Genomic DNA, 19,161 nt, shown 5'->3' with positions numbered 1-19,161 from the left:
TCAAATAAGCAAAGCTAAGCCTGGTAACAATACGGCTTCTTGTTGTTGTGGTTTTTAAAAATGCAAGTGGCAATAATCAGAGTTCTGACCAAACAGAGTCGGTCTAATGTACCGAGGCCAAAGTCATTTGTGTATGCTCCCAGTGTGTCATTAATGCTTGCAAACACAGCAATTTTCACCTAAGAGGAATGTGAGTCAAACCCACATTTCTTTTCTGTCTGCCAAACACACAGGAAGCAAATTCTTAATTATGCTGTATAATGACACAATGGCCATTTCAATCAGAGGAGTGAGTGCAGTTTTGTCTCTCATTAAGACCAGCCACTGTGACCAGCTTCATTTAATGGTATTGTAGATTCCACAGGTGTCAGCATGTCAGTTACAAGTAACAAATAACACTTATTAATCACACCTACAAATGAATATTTAGGCATTTTTGGGCAAAATTGTTTAGAGCATAGTCTAAACAATGTTACAAATATAACACTGGGTTAAGAGGGTCACCTGATAACTGCAAGGTCGAAGGTTCCAATCCTTTCCTGGGACATGTCCTGTGTTGAAGTGTCTGAGGAAGACAGTGTCCTGAGAAAGACACTAAAAACCCCTAATTGCTCCCTGGGTGCTTCTCATTGCTCCCAATAAGTTAGTGATGGGTTAAAAGCAGAGGCTAATTTTGGTATATGTGTAAAAAATGTATATGACAATAAATAAAATGTAATTTCATTTAAAAAGTGATATCTGATTTGAATCACTTGAAATGAATTTGATGTGTTGTCCAACCACGTCATGACACTGTTTAAGATACTCTTAGCGCAATAAATTGTACAAACACGGATTCTCAACATTAGCAGTGTTGCCCTCAGTTGGTCACTCGCAAAGCTGGAGAAGTAGTTTTTGAAATGATGAAAAAAGAGAGTTTGAAACAAGGGTTCACATCCTGCACCTGTGAACACCTGAATAATCGCTGCAAGAAGTGGGATTGGATTGACGGTTTTGTAAAGTTACAAAAATTGTCAGGTGCAGCCTCCCCTCTTCTTGCATTGGAAAAGTGTGTCGGAAGGGGCCTTCTGATGCTGTTGGACGATCCCACAAGCACTTAATTTGAAGCATACTGGGCCCTTGGAGTCTATTGTAATCAACATGACTTTCACAGCTGACCTCCTTTCTCTGTGAAAGTCAAAACTACCAACTTTCAGGAGCAGTCTTTCAAGGCATATTTGATGGTAAAAACAACTACTCTGAGACCTCACGTAGAACTAAATCAAATAAGATGATTACAGCATCTTATCTCTCACAGAAGCCAAACCTTCATCAACAACACCATCCTCCATCAGTGTCACACTTCACTGTATGCTCACATAACTGGCCGGTCAAAGGTAACATCTCATGTGCATTTACATGTGGGTATTATGGGACTGTTACATGTGACAAATGCACACTTGAATGGTTATTACAGTGACAGATATGACACATAAGGCAGCCACATCTGAAGACAAGGTCTTATGGCCAACGTTTTCGTGACACATGTCTGATTCCGATGTCAATTGATTCCTGAGAGATCAGGATGGATGACTGAGCGCAGTGGTGAACAGGGAGGGAATCTAGCACCCAGCATTCTACAGTTTACACTCTTCATTCAGCGGGAGGCAAAAGAGTGTGAACATCTAAATAAAAGAAAAACTTCACCACACAGTTACTATAAAAAGAAAGTATTACAATTATTCATACTACAAACTACAAACGGATGGATAGAGTATTATTCATGCAAATCCTAATATAATGTAGGAAAATATGGCATCAAAGACAGATTGCGTGACAGATTGTGACCAAATGTAATTCTGTAAGCAAGCAGGAGTGAGGCAAAGAGAGGAAAAGACACTGAAAGGAAGAGGAGGAAAGGGATAGACGCAAGGCTTCCCAGAGCCAGTGAGTATTTATAGATCAGATATAGTCAGAACCTCTGCCTGGCAGCAGCAGTGTGCTCCTTGTTGCTCCTGCTGATGTCTCTGTACACATCAGACACGGCTTTGACTCAGTGGAGAACATCAGGAGAGGATTTAATGGTAATGGAAGAGTGGCTGGCTGATGACCAACTCTGAGTGAGATTCTGCATGAATGGAGCCAGATAGATATTGCTGGTTACACTTTACAATACGATACCCAAAATGTGAGTTATTACTGGGGAAGTGAGTGAGGAACGAATCAGGAATGACATGATAATTATTAACTCTGAAGGACTGTATAGTAGATATTGATGAGTTTCTAGAGAACGGACAGGAATAAACAATATCATTGATAGATCATTAGGGAGGCTAATTATTAGTCCACAATTATCTGTGGATCAGAGTAAAGACCACTTTCTTCATGAGTTGTCCCTGATTAACTGAATCAGCCAGTGACTGACACAAATGACTCATTAACGGTGTCAGTGTTGCTAATTTGGTGACTTAATTTGAGCAACTTTTGGAGCTACTGCTGCTAGCTACTTTCATTTACTAATTTTATAATCTAGCACACTTTTGCTTTTGCTGTTCATAATCCAGTCGTTCCTGATTTGTTCTTCACCCATTAATTTGTGCACCGTGTCGCAAAGTGTTGTCATATTGCTTATTCCCACAGGGGGGAAATGTTGGAGAACTCACCATTGACATATTCATATTTTGGTAATGTGTACTTTTGTTATGGTCTCCATGAAAAGCAAAGCAATGTATAGATAGATAGATGTGTTTCTCTTTGTCCCCTCTGTCTGTCTGTGTGTGTGTGTGTGCTTGCGCGCGTGCCAGCCCGTGTGAGAGTACCGACCAGAAGCGCGCTTGGTTCACTCCTCCTGGATGCCGAGAGCGCACACAGAAACAGACACGGGGAAAAACAATTTGCATGGCTCTCTCTCTCTTTATTTTTATCTATGGCAAATCAATTATGACTTCTCAACGGTAGCGTACTTGTAGCCATCTTACGTGAAGGCGTACAACAAAACCACTGTTGTTTTCACACGTAAAATCGCCAATATATCAGCTCTTTGCCACAGTTCCACATTCCGGCGCACACGGGGAAAATGAAGGCGAAAAACCGTGACCAAAGCTTGTCGGACTCCAGAGAGCTGGACGGATCCTATGACCAGCTCACGGGTGAGTAAACCGGCATCTGAAACATCGGTGCATGTTGTACGATTGTCTGCAAAAAGAAAGATTCAATATGTCCGGTTGATAATTTAAGACCTAACTTCGTGTGGCTTTGAAATGTCTCAACCTGTTCGTCATTCATCTCATCACCAAACAAAAAACGACTAAATATGTTACATATATTTACAGTTAATTGGTAGAGCAAGTTTATATGTATAGGCGAAGTTTAAGTCTTCTTTCTCCTTAAATTACCAGCTTCCGGGGTAACACCATTTTTATTCATGTAGTTGCTGTATTACCAAAAGTAGTGGAACATAAATGCTCTACTAGCCTTCTTTTGGTAAATAACTACATTGTATTATTATTTATCACAGGGGAGAGATAATGGCGACGAGTTGAAGAAAAATATATAATTGGAAAAAAATACACATTGAATCTTGTAATTGTCATTGTTGCATGTCAATGTGGTTGCATAATGTGGTGCGTAATGTTGGATGACTTTTAAGACAACAATGTGATGTTTGCTGGTGCCGGCTCAGCTATGGGAGACCACCTTATTGTCGCTGTCTTGGCTGTTGTGTAAAGCGCTGCGGGGCGGGTAACACCTGTCTGACCGATCTGATGATGCCCGAATTGTGGAGCAGATTCCTCTGCTGCTGTGAGTGAAGTCTGGGTTTGCAGTTTAAAAAAGAGCTGATGTGTGCAAGCACAGCAGACACCTGAGCGACACTTAATGCCATGTAGATTTTCAAACGGGATCAATTAATGCGCACTTTCGTTTGTTGGCGTCAGCTCTGTGGATTCAATAAAAACGTGTCCCTATATTGTGCTTTATTTCCCCTCGTGTGTGTGTACTTGGTATCGGTGTCAGTATGACACTTGACACACATCAGTTTTATCGCGTTATAACGAAGCACTTCATTGAGTGGCAGCGAGCTTTCCTGCATATACCTGCGCGTTGTATGTGCTCCTCGTGTGAGCTGAGCACTCTCTTGAGGTGTTTCCCTGTCACCACAGCCTCTCATTGTCACATTATTGCTCACAGCTTCCCCTGCTTATGTGAGCACCGTTTGCATGTTAATTGCCAGCTGCTTAAAGAAAATGCTTGCTTTAATGCCTGAACACATCTCAGGCCTGCAGAGTGAAACAGTGCCTGTCCAGACAGCTGTGTGCCTCGGGCTCCACGGGAACACTATAATCTCATTTGCACAAGTCCATGCATTAGCAGCTAAACAGCACTCTGTCCCAAATTGAATGGTTCCTAAATTAGGAAAAAATTGTAAGGTGTCACAGTGAAACCGTGTGTGTGTGTGTGTGTGTGTGTGTGTGTGTGTGTGTGTGTGTGTGTGTGTGTGTGTGTGTGTGTGTGTGTGTGTGTGTGTGTGCGCGCAACAGACCTATGTGTGTATCTTGTGCTGGGTTTATCTTTGATAGTTGTGCATGCGTGTGGGTATGTATGTGTGGGTGAGTTTGGAGGCAGCAGCTTCATTTTTCTACAGTCCATTGTTGAAAGTTACAAAAAAGAAAAGAAGAATTCAAATTTGTTCTGCAGAATTCTAAAACATCCATCAGGCTTTACTACTCAATATGGGAATTGTAAGTCATGTCAGCCAACCCACACAGTGCTGGCCGTCATGCCTGGACAAACACTGAGCTTTGCAGGGCTTCTAAGAGACTACCACACTTCAGCAGCTTGACTTCTCTTTTTTTCTCCTGTTGCCGTGGAACTTTACCTTTTTGGCTGTGTAATCATTTGCAGATTAGTGTGCAATACACACCTGCGAATGAGATGCATTATGGAGGATTAGTAAATGTGACAGTGAAGGAGATGAAACTTTCTGTAATGTAAATCTAAACTCCTCAGAAGAATCATTATTTTGTCTTCACTCTTTCCTCTTTCATCTCCTCCCCTCTCTTCAGTCCAGCTTGTTGAAGTGGTCCCCTGTGTCTGACTGTCCACAAGAAGTCATATTGCTTTTTTAATAGTTGAGTGAGGGGAGGGGGAGAGGGACCAAGTCATTCAGTGTGGCGGAGCAATTTACTCGTGGCATAGTTTTTAATGACTTTTTCAAGGCTTTGAATTGCATGGTTGATTAATCTTTGTAAGACGCTGTCAACTCGAAAACATACATAGCCCCGATGGTTTGGATGGTTATTAAGGCTGGCTCTTACCAAGTAGAGTCAGTGTAATGGAGATATGATGCAGCTAAATCGGTGGTGAAATATTTCTGGTCATAGGATTTTTCATATTATAGACACAGCTGCCCGCAAAGTGTGTGTGTGTGTGTGTGTGTGTGTGTGTGTGTGTGTGTGTGTGTGTGTGTGTGTGTGTGTGTGTGTGTGTGTGTGTGTGTGTGTGTGAGAGACAGAGAGTGAACAGGTGATTTTCTGCATAATTCCCACTAAAATGCAAAAGTATAGGCTATAGTGATGTGAGTGCATCACTTGAGAGAATGGATTCTTAAATGGGTTCTCTTGTGTGGGAAGGACAGCTACAGGTGAGTCACTCTTCTTACTTACAGCGAGATAGTGTGTGTGTGTGTGTGTGTGTGTGTGTGTGTGTGTGTGTGTGTGTGCTGAAAGCAAAGCTGACCTGTGTTGCTTCAAGGTAGTGTGGGTGGTCTCCTATCACCATTTGAGTGAAATGTAACCCTCTCGAAATAACTCCCTCTCAGCCTGCTACATTGTACTGTAAGTGCGCCCCACTGTGTGTGTGCATGTGTCGGAGTGTGTGGTAGCCTGGCGTTCCCCGTTGTGTTGAAGAGCACCGGCTGAGAGAGATGAGAGGTAATTATAGAAGCGTGGTGCAGTAATCTCCTCTTCCACCTCACAAGCCACGCTCAAGAGAAATCATATCACCTACACACACACACACACACACACACACACACACACACACACACACACACACACACACACACAATGGCTTCTCTCTACATATGCATATGCATCTATTATCTCAACCTTGTCACGCTTCCGTCTCTTCGCTCCAAGTCCAGAATACAACCCTGTGAGGTACTAATCATGTGCATCATCTCATGTTAGTGTTTTTTAAAAATATCATTAAAACTTTTGAGATATATTGTTTGTTTGCAACAAATTTCATAATCGATTCGTTGTGTCGCGCGATTATTACGCCACTCAATAAGTCGCGGAGATGTTTGAGTATAAAAAAAAAAGTTGAGCGCGGAGCAGAGCGGTCTGTAATCAACAGATTAATCGATTATTAAAATAATTGTTAGTTGCAGTCCTACAATGATCAATAGTTTAACCATACATGTACGAATGGCTGGAGTGCAGAGGGATAATCACCACCGCTCTTGTGAGAAATTTCTCTGTTTAGAAGTCAAATGATAAGTAAAGTAGTAAAGACACACTCAGATACAAGACAATATTGTGTACAAACACCTTCTTGTTTGTGTGTGTGTGTGTGTGTGTGTGTTTGTGATGTTCTGTGTGTGGAGGATAAGTCAGGCAATGAAGTCCATCTCTTAGATTAGCTGTATATCCATTTTGGCAAAGTGAGCTGATTGCCCAACTCTCAACAGTCAACACAATTGAATGCACGACTTACACACAACTTACACACACACACACACACACACACACACACACACACACACACACACACACACACACACACACACTTTATATCATAGACAAACCAGTCGTGACCTCTGGTTCTGCCGAGTGAAGCCATGGGGAAGTGTCTTAAAACTTGCATTGTCTATACTGACCAGCAGGGGGCGACTCCTCTGTTTGCAAAAAGAAGTTTAATTGTATGGAAGTTAGTGCTGGGCGGTATGACCAAAAATGTGTATCACGGTATTTTGTAAGATTATACCGGTTTCACGGTATATCACAGTATTTTTTTTCCGCGTTAATGCATTAACTAATTAATGCCGAAAATTATTTTATCGCATGTTTAATTATTAAGTGGACATTTTTAACACAAGAACCGTCCGGCCAACCGGCCAGTGAGCGGTGAACAGCTGTTTGTGTGGTGTCACTTCCTGTTTCCTTCACCTACATTCCCCTGGGTCCTAAGCTCCTCCATGTACAGCTTCTTTTCACCCTCTATGTACCAACGTCCATTTATAACAAATACCACACATATTACACGGTACTCAGCGTTGGATATGTGTCTAACCAAAATACCCAAAAAAGCAAAAGTCTCTTTGTTCCTCCTGCATCGCTCTTTTCTGTTCTTAATGTAGCGTCGGAGCCTCTCCCAGCTGTTAGCAGACTTGTACTACCGGGGTAGCTAGCGAGCTGTACCCAGCATGCCGTTCGGTGGTGTAATTTTATAAATGTACAATTATTAGGGTTACAAATCGTTTGTGTCACAAACTGTTGTGTTGTGGTGTTTTCCTGTTAAAGAGCGTTAGTTGTGGGTTATTAATTGTTGTGTTATAAAGTTATAACCATGATTAAGGGTCCCTCTCAATACAGTTAAGACAACTAGCTCCGACCATGGCATCCGTCGCAGCGAACAATATATTTTGCTACCTGTTGAAGAGTGACAGCAGTTGTTTCGGCTATGGCGGTATATGAAAAATTAATATCACACGGGAAATTAAAACCGGTATACCACCCAGCACTAATGGAAGTCTTTGAGAAAATGACCCTACTTGTCTCTTGATTTATTACCTCAGTAAACATTGTAAACATGAGTTAATGGTCTCAATTGCTAGTTTCAAGTCTTCTACAATACAGCATGATGCTCATTTAGTAAATTATGGTCCCTTTTTAGAGTTAAATAGACCATAAAGCCGAGTATGCTTCAGGGCGGGCTTACTGTGATTGACAGGTCGCTGCTGCTTACAGAGCCGTATACGACGCATTTACGTCACTCCTCCGCATTCCAAATATAGTAACTTCTCTTCATTAGTTGCAAAAAAAACAACAACATGGTGACGGCGAAATCGCCAAACTCAAGGCTTCAAAACGACATTGCACAAACCAATGGTTGACGTCACAATGACTAAGTCCGCTTCTTATATACAGTCTGAGACAAACATTTGTTGTAGGTTTCCATTCAATTGTCAAGTAAAATTTATCAAGCTTTAGACATTTTGCAAACAGAAATGTGAATTGGGCACATTTCCAGGAACTGGTTGAAGTGGAGCGAATAAACTAGGTTGGGAATATTGGTCAGAAGTTGGCTAATACTGTCCATGTTTCCTCTTCTACTTCAAAATGTGCATAATACTAAAGGTAATGGGAACAAGGCCATTCACTCATTACTTGAGGTGAAGTCTTACTTAACCTAACGTAACAAATATGTAGAACGTCCTCTACAGTTGACTTGTCTCACGCAGCAGCTCAGCTCTCGGCTCTCGGAGAGATGTTTAGCCTTTGATGAATCTGGACAGTTCATTTCTTTCACACAAACGCACACACAGCTCTTAATGAGCAATTTTAAAAGCTCTGGCATTAAGAGCCATGCCAGACTATAAGTCGACCAAAAAAAAGAAAGCCGAGAGAGAGGGTAGAGGTGTTTAAGGGAATGGCATTACAGTAGCTGGTCTGGAAGCAACAGGACACACACACACAGACCCCAACCTCCTGATTGATGCAGAGCCCCCATTGTGGAAATAATGATTTACAATTGCTAGACCAAAACGATTCCAGGGCTGAGATTGCTTTCATAATCGAGCCTGACAGAGGGAGTTCAGCCTGGAGTCACCTTCCCGGCATGACAGTATTTGCTGCAGCTAGAATCGTAATGGCCACTGGCACTAATTAAAAGACTTGATTTAATGTGTCATCCAATGTGCCGTGACATGTGTAACATACACTGCCTCGTCAGGGATCCTCTCTGGGTTCCCGGGCCCGGGTTGCTCCTGGAAGTGCCAGAATTGCCGATGTGAAATGACTGGATTCCTACATGGAGCAATGCTTGGAGTGGTTCACTTAGGCTTATCTGTCACATTGGCTACATCATTGTGGGAAGGAAAGAAGGAAATAATAAAGAAAGATGAGAAGGAAGGAGAAGGGCAAAGGAATGTTGGAATATGAGTTAGTTGGAAGACTGTATGTAGAAGGTGTTTGACCTATTATAAAAGCTCAATGCATTAGTACAGTCTGACCTGTAATGATATACTGTAGGTGCTGTCTCTCTGACATTTAAATGTGTGCCTCTTAAGGTAAAGTGGATGTTTGCATGTAGAAATAAAAGAGTTCACAGTATGTAATTGGCCATTTATTCTTCCCTCTCCTCTCCCTAATGTCTCCTACATTTCTAAATATTTTGACTGACAGTCCCCACTTAAGCTGCACTCTCTTTTTCCTCTCACTCTATCACACTCCTCCCCCTCACTCTGTCTTCACTCTCACAGATCAGATTGCATAATAATATCATATATATTTCTGCCTAACAGAGTGTCTTCAGTGTCTCATTTTCTGTGCCCTTGTTCATCCCGCCTCTCCTCCTCCGCTCTCCTACTTTTGTCTGCCCCCCTATTATTGACTTCACTTTTTAGCTCCTCCCCCCGCAACCCCTCTTGTGCCTCCCTCTTCTCCGTCTCTTTCAGGCCACAGTGGGACCAGTGGCCTAATGGGCCTGGAAGCCAGTGTCAATCCTAACCGGTTTTAATCTTTGACCAAATCTACGGAGGAGTGGGGAGATCGTTAATTAAAATAAGCCCTGCTCACCCCCCCTTCTCCTCTCCTTCTATCCTTCTCTGTAAACACATTCATTTATAAATGTCTGCAGGGAGAAGAGAAGAGGAGAGGAGGGGAGAGAATGAAGAACGAAGCAAAGGGAGATGGGAAGGCGGGAGGGAGGAGCAGAATTTGCCGAGGAAAAGTCAATGTACATCTGAGGATGAAGGAATAATGGGGCAGCGGGGAACGTAAATTGGAAGAAATATTTGATTCAATGTTTAACAAACGTAGAAGAAGTTTTCCCGTCATCATCATTCTGATGCTTTTTCCTTGTCAGAAATATTCATCAAAAAGCGACTGATTGATCGACTGACTCAGTGTCTCTGAGTGTGACGGAGCCCTGTGTCATTCATTGTGTGTCTCTCTCTCGCTTTGCTGTACTGTCACTCACAACATCTGATCCGCATTACAGGATGATTTTCTGTCCATTAACTCAGCCATTCTCCATTAGACTGATAGTAGCTCATCAGTATGGGGAAGAGGAGAGACCAGCAGATAGCCAACAATGTTACTGTGTAAAACTATGTAGGTCGCAAACCTGTTCCCCTTTCTTTGTGCACTTTGGATCTGTGTGTGGCTGTATGTAAGAAAGAGTCCTTTGTCATCAGAGGTTATCAGGTTGCACATCTCAGATTGGAGATGGGGGATCACTGTGGGTGTGCGTGTGTTGTGTGGGGTAAGCTGTAAACATTTGTGTAGAGGATGTCTGAAGGGCACACGTGACTGCCATCGAAATGATGCCTGCAGAAGTGTGTGCTGCAATCTTCTCATTGCTCTTTTACTCATTTAAGTGGTGCATGTGTGAAAAATTTACTTTGAACAAAAGATGCCGTGTATGTATGATTTTTAAAAATGTGTTGCCTTCCCCTTCATCGCGTGTGTGAGAAAAGTAGAGAAGGCACAAACAAGAGGACAGTAGCCGTGTTTCTGTTTATGTATTTTTATGCACATTTTGAAGTATCTCAAAGTAGTTTTTGCCTATTGTTGGGGGAAAAAAAGTTGAGGCCCTAAATGGCACATGGAAACGCCTTTGCCCAAAAAATTCTGACGTATAGTGAACATTTAGCTCACATGACTGATCAGCTGGTTCTACTGTCACTGTCTTCTCAGATATTCCCATAACGTGCGACTGTTTGTCTTGCTTTCCAGACAGCATGAAACATGGCCAATAGTTAAATTTGCCCAATTAAAATACATTCCTGATGACCTCTCTCCATTTTTCTCTTGTAGATGGGTTAGATGGCCAAGGCAACAATTACAGCAATGCATGACCTATAGCGCCAACATCTGATGAAACTACAGTGTTGCCTAGTTTATACGCTCCAAACCAGTTGATGGCAACGCGCCTGATTCACATTTATTCTTTTGCGACATTTCAAAAGTTTGCTTGACAATTGAATGGAAGCATGGCTAAGGAGTGACTTAAATTTTGTTGTGAACAGGCCTGCTGAGGACGTTTACTCTTTTCACTGAAGGTTCTTCAGTAACAACTTCACTGTGATTGACAGCACAGCAGAGAGTGATAAGGAGGTGGTGGTGATTAGAGAAAGCCTGGGGGTTGCTCTTGTCAAAACCAAAATCTCTCATGCACTCACACAACACACACACACACACACACACACACACACACACACACACACACACACACACACACACACACACACACACACACACACACACATACAGGGTTTTGGCCCGAGGGATGTCAGCGCAGGAGAACACTGCAGCTGGTCTTACAATCAGTTAGCTCTGAGAAAACTTTGGACAAGGTCTAGTCAATAACAAACAGGCGTGCACATTCACACTAACACACATATGTGCGTGCACAGCTGTAAAACAGTCGGGGAAGAAAGCACAGTGGGCAACGCCTAGTCAATATCTGTCTATTAGACTACCAGTCAGAATAAACTGAACATCACTCAATGGACCAGTGACTAACTGATAGCCCTATCAAGCTATGTTAAATGGAGAATGGCAGTTTTTGTTCAGTAGTACACCTGTTTTTATGCCATATGAGTCTAAATGGTCAGGGGAGTTTTACCTGGACTGTATACTGAACTAATTGAAGGTAACATGTTATATTTTTCTGTTGTGATTTGAAGGAAAGAATGAGATTTAATGGTAAAGAAACTTGGATCAGCTTTTAAGTTTACTTTACAAGTCAACCCCTGAAATCCAACAAAAATATTACTTCTCGTGGGCTCCTTTATCAAAACAAAAATCGACATCTGTCAAACACAGTTTGCCATGATCATTTCCTGCTGTAAAATGTGTGGAGAAGTTAAACAAATGATGCTAGTAAACGACATGCTAGACAGAGAGAATCCAATTTGAATTTTTAATCAATATTAAGAACCTTAAAATCTATGCTTGTGTCATCAGACAACATATTGTATTATTGTCCAGCATCATTAGCTCGCTGACAGGCCTAGCTGCCCTTGCTCTGTCCCCCAAAATGGCTGCGTTCATCATTGCTCCTCTGTCAGCCTGGGGCCAGGTTGTCAGAGGGGACACTTCCAGACAACTCGGTCTTTATCTCTCCCAGGAGAGATGCTGAAGTCAGCCAAATCCGTAACCAGCTAATTATGCAACGTGGGACAAGGTAGAAGGAACCAGGACCGATAGCATTTGGAGGCTGCAATATGGTTCAAGGTATTACAATTGTGTGAGAGAGGGTATTGTCAAACGTTGAAATGCTGAGCTGGGGATTTTGCGTTCAGCTTCACTGCGCTTTGCCATTGTGTCTTGACTCGGCTGTTGAACCAGCCTGTACTTCCCCTAGGCAGCCGCGCCAAACTGCACACTTGTAAATACACGGACTTTAGAAATCCAACAACATATTTGTGTACTTGAAAATCCATTTGCTTTAATCAACTCCATTGCACACTGCTCGCTCTGGATGTTTGCTTGTTGGCTGTGGGGCTTGAAAATTCTATTCCCCCCCGCTCTCTCCCTCTGGCACTGGTAAACCGATTACTCACACAGCAACCTGACGTTCCATAAGTGCTTCTCCCCAGGCACCACGGCCTGGCGCAAGAATTTCATAAGAGTTAATGGAGTCATTCTAATCAGCAAGTACAAAAACACGCACAGAATAAGACTCGCACACAGGCAGGTTTGATTGATTGGTGGAGTGACAGTCATGACAGCAAAGGGATCGTTACTGACCTGGAGCAGAGCAACAGCCACTGACATTGCCATCAAAGGTGGACCAGAACTTAATGTCTTCTACAGGGGAGAGAGAGAGAGAGAGAGAGAGAGAGAGAGAGAGAGAGAGAGAGAGAGAGAGAGAGAGAGAGAGAGAGAGAGAGAGAGAGAGAGAATGGCGGCGAAGAGTGAAGAAGGAGAGAGGTGGAGGAAGTCTAATTCTACTCTGATACAATATACATATAATAGCTTGTAACACATAATTAAGCACCTGCTCACATTCACCAGCAGCTCATTACCTGTTGGGACACTTAAAATAGCTGTATTTTGTGCTGCTGAAAGAGCCTAACTTGTCTTTCAGTTTTGTATTTGTACTTTTCATTTCACCAAAAATAATCAATCATGTTACTTAACCAGTTACTTAACCAGAAGCTGTTCCTTCTAGTTATCCAGAAAGGTTTGACTTGGTGACTTAACGTTAGCTAATAGCTTGTAAGTCGAGACTCCAACGGCAGCACACACAACAATTTAAAATTGACAAAAGTGCTTGCTTAGTAGCATAGGATTGTAGGTGAGATTAGCTATTGCAACGTTAGGAGGTCAACAATAAAAATATTTTAAAAATAGCACAATTTTGGGGCATGTTAAGAGCAAGTTTCTTTCTGTCTGTTTTTACATTCCTCAGTTTGATAGAATATTAATACAGACATGTCTAAAAATCAAACCCCATATCAATGTCTAGCATTAGAGTTGAATCCCCTGACCAATTTGCTATCATATAGTACAGTACAGTCATTTAGCAGACGCTTTTATCCAAAGCGACTTACAATCCAGTATCTATCTACACACCGTAGACGCAGCTACGGGAGTGATTTTGGGGTTAAGTGTCTTGCTCAAGGACACATTGACATGAGACTAGCTGGAGACGGGGATCGAACCACCGACCCTCTGATTGAAAGGCAGCCCTGCTCTCCACTTAGCCACGGTCACCCGGTCATATGACTGTAACTCTGGAGGGGAGAGCCACACTGAAACCTACCACTAGGGTGGACAAATAAAATATAAATGTTCATACAATACATTTAATGACCTTCTTACAAAATTCCATCTGTGGCCACCAAACCCGTCTCACAGTGCTGGGCTGTTCTCGGCTTGCCGGGCCGGGTTGTCAGACTTCCTGACAGCATGGTCTTTATGTCTCCTCTGGAGAAAAGCTTAAGTCAGCCCAATGCTCAACCCGCTTCAGGTAATTACATTTTTTCCTAACATTTGAGAAAATGTTAGGAGCTTAAGGTGGACAAGTGGAGATATATATATATATATACAGGATAAACTCAGAGGGACTGAGTTACTTTTGTATTTATAAAGCACATAAACGATAAAAGCTGACTGAAAATGCTTTCTCTGTATTAGATTTGTTTGTAAAATCAAGTCAATGCATCATGCATGACCAAGCGTGATATTGAACTGTGACTCATACCTCCACAGAGCTGCACTGTAAATAATATTGCATGTAACTATAAAGGCCGTAATAAAAATGTACTTGAAGAAAGTCATACAGCAGCATCTTTCTGAAGGTTGTTTTGTCCCCAACTACAAGATGTTTGCTTCTGAGAGTGAATTAAGAAAACACGGTGTACACGTTCTGATGCACATTCACAGAAAGTCATTAAGAGGGGTAACGGTTATTAATGAGGCCAGTATAAAATTCATGCACTGAAATATGGGCCTGTTGTTTCCTTACTGCGTGATCATGACTGAGAGAGGCTCTGCTGGATTTTGGCATCAAAGGAGACTTTATGGTGAATAATGGCACTCCTGACTCACTGAGCAGGTTGAGCACCATTTGGGGATTGAACCAGTTAATTACAGTTTCACTTGTATGTGAGTTATATGCCTAGATAGCTATCACATGCCAATCATATTCATCACTGTAGCTATAGTTCTGTATAATAAATGGCCAAAATGATACTTGGTTATAAGGTCTAGTTACTGTGCTCTCTAAAACTGGTGTCTGTACTAAGATTTTAGGTTTGTTGATTTTAAGTTTGTTATGTTAGGGTTACCATTCTGTAACATGCCTCTTTGATTAACAGTAGACTGTGTGTTTTTACAAACCGATGGATGAGACTTCTCTGGTAAAACAATCTACCTCATACTTTGATCCATATCACATCACAAGTTTGAGCTCATCAATTTAAGAAGCAATATATTTTTGGAGCAATATGCTTGTGAAAGCTGTGCAAAAGTAAGAAGGTCACACCTGTTATTTGATTGTGTTGTCTACATAATAAATACTGTAGATGTCTAATGGTATGCTTATGCTGCTCAACAAATTTTTTAATTAAGTTGTAGCTACAAGTTGTAAACATTAATTAGGCTGCTACTCAGAACTGTAGTGTTTCAGCCAACAGAAGGTTGTTACAGAGCTCAAATCTTACAAATGCTTAAAAGGGACCCTCAGTGGATTCAACCAAGGATGCAATAGGCAATGCTTGAATCAATTTCATATTGGATTACGATTCGATAAAATGCTATTAAACACCAACACATCGAAATCCAGAATTTAATTGTACCTTACTGTCTTTAAGTTGAGCTTAAGTTTTACGTCGACTGGTTTTGTGCATGGTGACAGGAGTTGCATTTAGAGTTAATGCAATCTGTGAGCAGAACAGGGAAACATCTTGGTTGCTGTGTGTGCTTTTGTGAAGTGTTTGTGGGAGTGTCTGTTTAGTACAGTACCACCTCGTTGATATTCCTGAGTAGATCTTAACATTAGGGAGTCATTAGAGTTTGCCAAGCGAGAGGCAGAGGTCTATTAGATTCTTCTCACTTCTTCTCTCACCTTCACTTTTCACCCTCCTTATTTTTTTCTCTTCTACATGCCTCACTTTTATCAATGAGAGTCAGTACCACTTTTAAAGTTTTCCTACTTAACCCTCTCCTCTTCTCCTCGGAGGTGGAAAAGATGATTAAAGTGGATGTAAAATGAATAGTTTTAGCCCCAGCTCTCATGCCTCTCTGGGCACTAGATGCATGCATCTTTGTGCGTATGTGTGTAGGGGTCGTTTGTCACTAAGGAAGATGTATTATTATTCACATTAGCCCTTTAGCTCAGTGTGGGCGACAGGGTGAACACGGATTAAGGTTGTACAGTTAAAAAAGCGAAAGACAGATCTTTCTGCCTGTCAGATGTTATCTGTCAGAGATGAGTCAGTCAGAGAAAATAACAACTTAAGGTAAATAATGTAAGTAAATAATGCCCTTCAGGCATTGTGCTATGAAGTGACTTTTACAGCATAAGCAGGCCATCTGGGTTATTTCCATGGTGAATCATTTCTAATGTAACAAGCTGCCCTTTATTATCATTCCAAAGTTATATATTTTTAACATTTCAGGCTGTTAATAGTGGAGAGCGCCAATGTGAGAAATCTGCAAAAACAATCATAGACTAACATCATTGAGATATGTTTGCTGAATGACCTCTTCATGTCGCAGGAGCACTATTTTGGCTGTGCTGTGCATTATTGTGAATAACTGAATTATTAAGACACATTGAAAAAACATTTTCTCCTTTTGAATGTGTTTAATTTGTAATTCCTGGGCTTTTGTTTAAAAATCTCTCAGTTTAGTGTGAAGCACATCAAAGGTGTGTGTGTGTGTGTGTGTGTGTGTGTGTGTGTGTGTGTGTGTGTGTGTGTGTGTGTAAATGAGAGATAGAGAGAGGACCACAGAAGTCATCTCAAGCGGCCCTCTCAGTTGTCCCTCTCTGTTATAGGGATTGTGAACAGAGAGTCGCTTTGGTCTCAGATCCTTTTTTTCTCTGAACTTCTCCCATTTCTATCAAAGACTTCCAGAATAAAACATCTAACATGCAGTTAAATGTGATCAGGGCAAGCAGCCAGAGAAAAACACACACCACTACTCAAACACACATAGACTAAGGGCAACAGCAATTTAATAAGCTCAGATACAACCCTGTAGGTCAATTGTGGGACGAAAATTAAATAACTTAAAACTTGGAAGGCACCGTTATCATCTGGTCTCCTATCTCGTGTTTCTTCATTAAATTATTTAACAGGCTTTCCAGGCAGGGAAACCAAGTCAAAGTTTTACAGACTAATGCAGCATCCATTTAGTGAGTATTAGTCAAGTGAGACACAGCACACACACACACACACACACACACACTGGAGGTGAGACTGATGCCTGTTGATCTGTTGATTCAGAACTATAATATTACAGCTGCTCTCTGTCAGCACCTCCAAGCAGCTAGAAAAGAACCTCTGTCACCACTCGCCTGCCTCTTAGTCTACCTTTATGTCAGCATAATGCTTGTGGGAATTATTTCTTTCATTTTGTCCTTGGATGAAATGCAGCATTACCCAGACTGGAAGGAGGGGATGTGGTCGGTTATTGCATGGAATTGCTAGGAAGTTCCTAATAAACTAGCCATTCTGTGTAAATATGTCAAAATACACAAAATAAAAAAGAAGGAAAAAATGTGAAGTCTGATGTTATCATGTGCAACACACCAATAACCTCCACACATCACAGACACCTGTTGACTTTGACCAGTTTCCTGTCAACAAACGATGATGTAATCTTGTCTCGTCTGCAAACTTGCAGCCCAGTGAATCAATGATGGAAGATTTACTTTACACACTACATCTGAAAGCTAATGATCATTGCATGTTGTTGGAATATTTCAGCAAGTCAACCTCTGCTGATATTTTTACTACTGAGAGATTAACCCTGGTCTAGGACACTTTAGGAATATTACATGTTATTGGTAGAATTGTCAGTTTTCTCCTAAATGTTCTTCTTTCTCCCACACAATGGTGAACAGTGACGTGTATGTCCGTTGATTTGGGGGATTTAGAGACAACTAGATGACGTCAACGTGTGTTTATGACCCTCCGCCATTGTTAATGGCTAGCTTACATTAGATATGAATAACATTGATGTGTGCAGCCACTTTCAGCCTCAGAAATGGCTGCATGTGTTGTATGTGTGTGTGTTTGAGCCCTTGAGTCACAAACACAAACCGTGCTAGACCTGCAACAGAGGGAATCTGTGCGCCTTCCTGTTCCTCAGTTTCTCCATCTCCTGCTTTCTTTTTTGTTTTAATGGAGACAGTGACAGAGGGAAACGCACACCAAGGAAAGCCTGCAACATATTGTGTGTGTGTGTATGTATGTGTGTGGGTGGTATGCCTTCAACAGAGACAGGAAGAGGAAAAACAGACAGGTGTGTGTTCCTCTTTCACAAGTCTGCTTCGCCTACTTTGCTGTTACAGCAGCAGAGATGAATTGGTCTCTCTATGTCTCTGTTTCCTACCAGCTCCTTAAACAATCCTCTGCACTGCTCTTCACTTAGCTTTGAGTTAGACAGGCGGTCTAAATATAGAATGGAACAATGAGGACTGCTCTGCTCTAATAAGCAATGATTGGTACTTTGTGTTTTCTTTTAAAGACTCAAACTTTGAAATAATAAGAGCTGATGCATATCATTATTATGTATAATTAAGTGTAGCCTCAGTATTGTAGAATTGGTATTTTATGATTTAGCACTATAATATGTGACCTTTTCATACAATTAACACATTAATTACCCTGGCATCTCTCCCAGGAAAACCTGGAAAACTTATGTCGCACAAAAGAGGCTGATGCCTTTCATGTGTCTTGCAGCATTAATAGTTTGTTTTTTTTGCAATAAATACAAGAGAAAAGTTAGCATGAGTCAAAAAAAGAGGTACTATGTTGAAGCAGTCTGTGGAAGGTGCAAAAACACCTCAGCAATGAAAGGCAAGATCTCATACATTGGCACTTATAGTGTGTGGGTGTGCGCGCGTACAGCAGGAAATTGATGGAAGGTTTGGCAGCCACTCTTGCCGTCCTGATGGCGTGCGTGAGAGATTGAGTAAGGGAAGAGAGGAATAGAGAGATGCTGGTCAGTGCTCTCTTCTGGCACAAAAACGAAATGATGTGTCTCAAGGATTTGAGGATCCTCGGTAATGCTGATGACACCTTTTGTCTCTCATTTGTTAGTCAAAGTGCAGGCCATCTTGGCCCAGTAGTAAATCCTCCTCCCCTCATCCTCCCTTCTCTTCTGACATCCCTCTTCTCTCTGCTGAATTTGCGACCTGCATTGTGGCGGTGATGACAGGAATGCTATGACAATAATCCCTTCGCCTCTGTTCTGCTCCTCACCTCTTTTATCA

General features: G+C 41.7%; 1 protein-coding gene across 2 annotated transcripts in view; it reads left to right on the top strand.

The window, feature by feature from the left end:
• The first annotated feature begins 2,836 nt into the window (after positions 1 to 2,836).
• LOC137881052 (A-type potassium channel modulatory protein KCNIP2) overlaps positions 2,837 to 19,161 on the top strand; it is an 86,122-nt gene continuing 69,797 nt past the window's right edge. For both annotated transcript variants that reach the window (XM_068722797.1, XM_068722761.1), the window contains exon 1: positions 2,837 to 3,128. In XM_068722797.1, the coding sequence (XP_068578898.1) occupies positions 3,056 to 3,128 (73 nt within the window). In that variant the 5' untranslated portion in view covers positions 2,837 to 3,055. The remainder of the gene's footprint in view (positions 3,129 to 19,161) is intronic.

This window comes from Cebidichthys violaceus, unplaced genomic scaffold (assembly GCF_023349555.1).
Source record: "Cebidichthys violaceus isolate CVI_PGR_0920_01 unplaced genomic scaffold, fCebVio1.0.p SCAF_10, whole genome shotgun sequence".
NCBI classification, from domain to species: domain Eukaryota; kingdom Metazoa; phylum Chordata; class Actinopteri; order Perciformes; family Stichaeidae; genus Cebidichthys; species Cebidichthys violaceus.
The sequence above is the reverse complement of the archived record's forward strand: the minus strand, read 5'-3'. Positions and strand labels throughout refer to the sequence as shown.